The sequence below is a fragment of the Benincasa hispida genome, chromosome 9 (genome assembly GCF_009727055.1).
Source record: "Benincasa hispida cultivar B227 chromosome 9, ASM972705v1, whole genome shotgun sequence".
Classification (NCBI taxonomy): Eukaryota; Viridiplantae; Streptophyta; class Magnoliopsida; order Cucurbitales; family Cucurbitaceae; genus Benincasa; species Benincasa hispida.
The window spans coordinates 66,597,436-66,605,313 of record NC_052357.1 but is presented as its reverse complement, the minus strand read 5'-3'; the positions used below and the strand labels follow the sequence as shown (position 1 = coordinate 66,605,313).

At 33.6% G+C, this 7,878-nt stretch overlaps 1 protein-coding gene across 1 annotated transcript; it reads left to right on the top strand.

Moving 5' to 3' along the window:
• Positions 1 to 1,353: 1,353 nt before the first annotated feature.
• On the top strand, positions 1,354 to 2,466 carry LOC120086350 (protein PHOSPHATE-INDUCED 1-like). The gene has a single exon (XM_039042962.1). The coding sequence runs from the start codon at positions 1,370 to 1,372 to the stop codon at positions 2,291 to 2,293; it is 924 nt and encodes a 307-aa protein (XP_038898890.1). The 5' UTR covers positions 1,354 to 1,369; the 3' UTR covers positions 2,294 to 2,466.
• The last annotated feature ends 5,412 nt before the right edge of the window (positions 2,467 to 7,878 follow it).

The following is a 7,878-nucleotide window of genomic DNA, read 5'->3' as shown; positions in this document are numbered from 1 at the left end:
CTCTCGCTCTCAAGATCTTGCTCTCGTTCTCAGGATCTCACTTTCTCTCAAAATCTCACTCTCTCTCAAAATCTCGCTCTCTCTTACTCTTCCCTCTTTTGTTCTCTCCCAATACAAAATTATTTATAACATATTAAATAATTATGAGTGTTATGAGGAAGGTCTTTCGTTCTCTCCATATCAAATCACTTGAGATGAAAAAACTACCCTTCATAAAGTTTCCAAAAAAAAAAAATCAGACCAAAAAAGAAAAAAACTGGAAACTCCCAAGTTAAGAAGCTTCGTGCCAGATATGCACCAATGAATGGGTTAGAAAGAATAACATATCAAGCTGAAAACTCCCAAGTTAAAAAGAAAAAAACTGGAAACTCTCGCTCTCTCTCAAAATCTCGCTCTCTCAGATCTTGCTTTCTCTCAATATCTCGCTCTCTCTTTTGCTCTTCCCTCTTTCGTTCTCTCCCAATACAAAATTATTTTTAACACATCAAATAATTATGAGTGTTATGAGGAAGGTCTCCGAAATAAGGAAGGTCTTTCGTTCTTTCCACATCAAATAATTATGAGGAAGGTCTCCGGAATGATAATTAAACAGACTCAATAATAATGTTAGGGCAAGGTCGAGGGTTCAAAGTTCGACGTACAAAAAAATACGAAAGGGAAAGGTCAAGGGTTCAAAATTCGACCTATGTAAGTCGAATTTTCAACCCTCGACTTATTTAAAAAAAAATAAAAAACAATAATATTTTTACAAATAGTTTGAAAACAACAATATTTTTCTAAATAGTTTCTAAAAGGACAATATCCTTTTAATTTTCCCTTTGTCAAAGTTTTTTTTTTCCGAGGGATTATTAGGACCATTTTTTCGAATTTCCCGTCACTCTTATAATTTGCATGATTCGATTTAATTTTATCCTATTTTTGACTTTTTCTTATCTGGTACGCGTTTTTTCTTTTGTTATTTTTTCATTTTGTAGACATTTTCTTTTAAGTGCTTAATTTGTGAAATATCAATTAAAAAAATTTACAAAGATATGATAATAAATAACCTGGCATTACCAAATCTAAAAATTTAAAACAAAGAATTTTTATTCTTTTCTTTCAACATAAAATGTGAAATCGAAAAATACAATAGAAATGGATGAATGATGAAAAATTGAAATTATAAAAGAAATAATAGGCTACGACAAGACAAGCATTAAAAAGAATGAATTAATTGATTGGGAATTATTGACTTAATTTGTACTCTTCGACACCTGGCAACAAGTAGATGATAGAGCGGCGCAGCATTACGCGTTATCCTGCTGTCTCTCACTCAATAAATAACCCCTTTACTCTCCCTTCTTCCCACCACATCACTTCAAATTTCACAATGCCTTCTTCCATTTCCTTCTTTCTTTTCTTCTTCTTACTCTCTTCTTCATTTCACTTCATCTCCGCCGCTAGAAACCCATCTTTCCTCTTCCGTTACCACAACGGCCCTCTTCTCAGCGGCGACATATCCCTCAATCTCATTTGGTATGGCAATTTCAAGGCTTCCCAGAAAGCCATTGTCATCGATTTCCTCTCTTCCCTTTCTTCTTCCAAACCCATTTCTCCAAGTCCCTCTGTTTCCACTTGGTGGAACACCATTCACAATTATTATACCAATTCCAATTCCAATTCCAAACCCCCCTCTTTCTCATTAGCCTCCCAAATTCAACTCCCCGATTACTCCCTTGGCAAATCTCTTACCAATTCCCACATTCTCGCTCTCGCTTCCAAGGGTGGCCAGACCAATGCAATCAATCTCGTCTTCACCGCCCCCGATGTCACCGTTGACGGATTCTGTTTCAACAAATGCGGCTCCCACGGATCCTCTCTTGGAGCTCCCATCAACGGAAAGCCCCACAGATTTGCTTACATTTGGGTCGGTAATTCCCAAACCCAATGTCCTGGTTACTGCGCTTGGCCCTTCCACCAGCCCTTGTACGGTCCCCAGACTCCGCCGCTGGTCGCACCCAATAACGACGTTGGGATGGACGGTCTTGTCATTAACCTCGCCGCTCTTCTCGCCGGAACTGTTACCAATCCCTTTGGGAATGGGTTCTATCAGGGCCCTAAGGAGGCTCCCCTGGAGGCGGCGTCGGCTTGCACCGGAATCTTTGCCAAGGGCTCTTACCCTGGCTTTCCTGGGGAGCTTCTTGTCGATTCCGACACCGGAGGGAGTTACAATGCCAATGGTCGGAATGGACGGAAATATCTGCTTCCGGCGCTGTTTGATCCCAACACTTCCGCTTGTTCTACCCTCGTTTAATGCGAAAACGATGGCGTATAGAAATGATCGGGTTTTGAAGATTAATAGGATTCATTCATTTATTCGTTCTATGGGGTGTTTTTTTTTTTTTTTTGGTATATTTGATTAATACAGATACATTATTATTATTATTATTATTATTTGTAACCACAATTTTGTGAATCATTTTTAAATAAAAACTAGTATTCAAATTCAAATCTCAAGTTCTTATTTCAATATTGATTGGTAGTGGTCAAAATGGTATTGACATGATCTATGTTTCTAATGACCAGAGATTGAATCTCGCACAGTAATTGTTCTTAAAAAAAAAATCTAGCATGAAGGATGTTGATTCCCACCAATAATTTAGTTGCTTACAATATTGTTCCTAATATTAAAAGAGTGGTTAAATTTTTTTAATTCAACTTTTTATATGAGAATATAAAATTTCAAAATACCTATTCTTGATAATCTTCAGATTTGTGGATTCAAAAACAAAATAAACTGAAGAATAGCAGTTCGATAGAGAGCTATTATATTCGAATGAGGGAGAACAATATGATTTCATGATTTGTGCTTCTATCAAGTTGGAATATTTTGGAGAAAATTTAAAATTTATATTTAAAAAATGTATGAGAAGATTAATGGAATAAAAGTAGACAAATTTTATACGGATATTAAGTTGAATTACAAATTTTGTTGAAAAACTTTAAAATCTATTTGATCTTAATCTTTTGAAATTATAAATTATGATTCTTGAAGTTTTAAATATTATTTTTTTTTTAAATTCACGAATCTATCTTACATGAAATTAAATATTTAGGATTCTATTTGACATAACATCTAAATTAATATCTGTTGGTATAGGAAACTCACAAGTGAGCTTAGATGCTCTTCTAGAGCATACTCATCTGATCTAGCCTCGTCAATGGAGTTGATCTTTGTGAAAGTATTCACACCGATGTGGTGCCAAGTCGAGTACACTCTAATGCTTAAGTTAGTACATAAAACATTCAGGACAAAAAGAGTTTTAGAGGTTTTCACTTGGAGTTTTCTTACTTATCTCTGGTGAAGTTGTCGAAATAGGGCTATTTTTAAGGTCCTTCCTTTGATACCTGTTTGGAGTTACGTATAACGCCAATGGTGTATCAGGATTTTGATTGTGACTCTCAAGATTTTAGAACACAGTAATGAGCTCAGGTCAATTATTTCTCTTTCAATGTAATCCTTTGAGTGTGACTAGTTGGCCAAGAATTCGATGATCTGTCTTTTTCATTTGATGTATGGTTCCTAAGCCACATCCTAGTTTCCCTTAGGCTTGAGCCTATCTGCAGGTTTTGGGTCTTACCTGATACAACCCTTAATAACATTTAATATATTAATTAATTTTTTTAAAAATAATTTATCTAAAATTTATTAGATAAAACAGAAACTTTAGAGGTTTATTATATATAAATGAGTGAGTTTAAGAACCTATTGTACATATTTAAAATATTTAAGATTAAATAAACACAAACATGACTAAACTTGTAAATCTGTATTCAATGGTTATGAAATGATATAATTACATAGGATAATTGCATGAATAGCAAAAAAGAATATAAAATTTGCAGACGTGTATCATACTTTTTACTTTGGTAGATTTAGCCAAATGTGGCTCGCCCAAGCACTAAAAAAATGTAAAAAATCTATACATTGATATACTCAATATCAAGTATATTTCTTAAGGGGGTATTTGACAACTGAGGAGAGTTGAGTTTAGTTGGTATTTTTTACCAACCAAATGTTTGACAACCAACTTTAAATGTTGGTGGGGTTGAGTTGATTATTTTACTAACTCACCTCAACTCTTCCCCATTCTCTCTCATTTCAATGTTTTTAATAATTCCACCCCCTCGGTTTTCGTTGGCGATTACGGCTACCACACTCCGACAACATACTTCGGTGACCACCTTCGGGTGGCTAACTCCGACAACCAACTCCAATCTCCGACAACCACCTCTAGGGACACTCTGGCAACCAATTCTGACAACCGCCTTGGTAAAAAGAAAATTATGACTTCCTAGTTCGCATAATTAACTTCAACGAAGAACTTCGGACTCTACCAACCACCTCTGACGACAACTCTAGCAACTAACTCCAACGACTACCTTCGCACAAGAAATTTCGGCGACGTACTTTGCCTACCACCTTCTTGTGCCCAACATCCACGACCACTGATAAAAAAAAAAAAGGTAGGTTTAGTTACCCACCATTTTATCACTCTTACTCTCACCCATTTTCCATGCGTTTTCATTACTCTCACAACTCCCTCAATTACTTTGTCGTTTCTTTCTCTCATGCTCTCTTCACATTTGCTCCCTTTCTCTCATCTTCTCTCTTCTTTCGTCGTCTAGTTCGTCTATCTTATTTTCTCTTTTCTTTCTCTATTTGACTCGCATGAGTTTTTTTATTTTCCCTTTTCTTTCTCAACTCATCCTTTCTCTTTTTTTATTTTCTTTCCGTGGCTATTATTTTGGATCTAATTATTCTTCTTCTATTTCATTTTTTCTTAGATCTAAAAAATATTGTATACGACATCCTATTATTGTTCACTAAATAAAAGTTCAACGGTATGTTTTTAAACAACCTATCCCTTGATGTTTTCAAATATTACATACTTCTAATGAAATAATGAAATTTGAAATTATGACTCAAGTTTTTTATTTTTTATTTTTTTAAAGATAGTTTGTACACTGATGCAACATAATAGTAGAAAAAATAGGCATCAATATTTCTAAAATCAATTCACCAGTTTTAGAAAAAGGTAAATCCATATTCCACAAAATTGGCCAAAAAAGACTATCTAATAGTTGCTTTTGTGATTTAAATTGTAAGATTAACATTTAAGTGTCATTCCTTCTATCTAAAACAATGTCGATAATTTCATTTGATGGTACTGACCCTTTCAGTCCTTTTTAATTTTTATGGTAATTAGTGATTAGGTTGGATTTTTTAATGGAATAATTACTTCTATTTGAGTGTTTAAAATTGAATTCAAAATTTTGTGTTCTGTATATGAATACATTATAGAGAATTTCTTATGTTTTGAGAATGGAAAAGAATTGGAAATTTTTTTGTTTTTTTCTTAGAAAAGTTAGAAAAATATGTGTATAGTTGAAAATTAAAATCAACAATAGCAAAAAAAAAAAAAAAAAAAAATCAATTTCATTGACAAAAACAGCACAAAATACCCAAACTCAATTCAACTCAACTCTACATCCAAACACAGACAATAATTACCAACTCAACTTAATTCTACACATCAAACACAGACAATGTAACTCTTCAGATAATTTAACTCTCCATATAATAATTACCAACTCAACTCAACTCAACTCTCTGCTTTTATCGCGCGTCAAATGCCCCCTAAGTGATATACTTTATGCGGAATATATATATGATTTACTATTGATAAACTTCATTTTAATTATATTAGCTAATCAAGCATTTACTAATTGGTATTTGATACACCAATGTCTTATATTTGATATACACTTGATATGCTACTAATATATATTTGATACACTACTGATATACACTTCACACACTTGACACCCTTGATACACTTTTGATATATACCTGATACACTTGATATATTTATGATATATTATTGATTTACATTTGATATACTATTGATATACACTTGATATATCATTGATATAACTTATACACTTTATACACTACTGATATATACTTGGTGTACTTTACTAAATTGATATACTTGATATACTATTGATATACACTTGATAGATTTGATTAAACTGACCGTTTCTGAATTATTCCTATTTTTCAAATCCCTTCCATATAGTCTCAAAATCCATTTTCCATTTTCTTTATTCTATATGGATGAATTGGTCAATTAACATACACATATCAATTAAATATAATTTACAAAGTGTGCCATAATATAATATTTCAAAAAGCAACCAATTTCTTGGAGGGATAAGCAAAATAAGGGTTTATGATTAATTTTCTTTTTTATGGAGGAAAAAAAAAACCAAAATTTTTATATGTCTAGAAAATTTTCAAAATCACAATTTTAATCATCTAAACCAAATTTTATCTTCTTTCAGAGGTGTGATTTTATATTTACGAAGATGGGGGATGAGGCGGTTGTTTTTTTGCAATTCCAAATCTTCATGAATTTGTTATTAAATGTAAATGGAAGTTTAAAATTCATCTATTGTCCAAAAGGAGGTCGTGGGTGCTGGAGTTGCATTTATTGCTTTTTCTTTCATATAAAACAGAAGTTTGTTATAGGGCAATTTTAAAATAACAAAAAATGAAAGATCAAAACTAAGAATTTTGCCATACCTACAAAACCTCAAACATAGAAAATAGGGATGAAAAATCCTATTGTTAATTTACTACCCAATGCAATGTCCCTAATTATATTGTTCCATCTTTAAATAACTTCTCATAGTAATTAGTAAGTCCCTCTCATGTCTTGAACAACCTACAAAAAAATATTTTCCATCCATCAAACCTCCATGCTCCAAAGATATAAAATCATCTGCCAACCTCTTCGAATAATTTCTTCCATTTCACATGTCCTAAATGTTATCAACTGAATCTTCATCCTTCCCAAAAACTTATGCTCTGATACAAAGTTGTCACACTCCCTCCTGAACCCGCCTCTTGATCTTGAGAGGAGGCATGAGGATGACAGATACCACCCTTTTGTGATACCTACTGCCCATTTGAATCTTTTACATTCATAAAACTTTTAAGCCAAGGATATAACCAACTGTTTGACTAAACTCATTTTATTACAAGCAGTATAACGTTTATACAACTCCCAGACTTAACAACAAAGTTTACAACAACAACTTAAAACTGGAAGTGTGGCTGTGGCGTGGCAGACCTTGACCTTAGCAGCACCCAGGAATTCTTCAACCTCCACTATCTGGGGAGGAAGAAAACAAAACATGGAAAATGTGAGCTAAATAGCTTAGTGAGTGGCAGTTTTATATGCAAATAGGTTTGATTTCAGAAATTCACTTTTGGGAAAACAATTCCAGAATCAAACAAGTATCACATAACAAAATGTAACCTCCCCAGCCTGTCAACTGGATATCATTGGCATGATCATGTATTTTCCTCGGGTATTCTCCGCGAATAACCCACAATGACCGACGTGGAAACAATCTAACCACCCTATAACCCGCCAATGTCCACGTGTCGACAACTCTTGTTAGACATGCTTGGGTACGCTGACAATCTTAGCCAGATACCCTGACAATCCCAGCCAAACGTCCACAAAGCATACTAACAATATCCTGAGTACAAATCCAGTTTCCAAATGCAATTACATATGCATTATGACAACAACACAACAACAATCAAGTCTAGATAAAACACATTTCCCGATCATGTCAATAAATATAACACATATATATATATATATATAATCACATATATACATAGAAATCACAGTAGAATAACTACTCATCCTGGTTGGATAGGAACTTTTCTCTCTGAAGTTCCTTGGTTTCCTTGGGCTCCCTTTTTGAACCCTAAATTTCATATTCAACTTTAAGTTTAGATTACTCATCATTCCAAAC

What these genes read in the sequence shown, in the direction of transcription:
- LOC120086350 (XM_039042962.1), top strand. Translation starts at nt 1,370, where the DNA reads ATGCCTTCTTCCATTTCCTTCTTTCTTTTCTTCTTCTTACTCTCTTCT.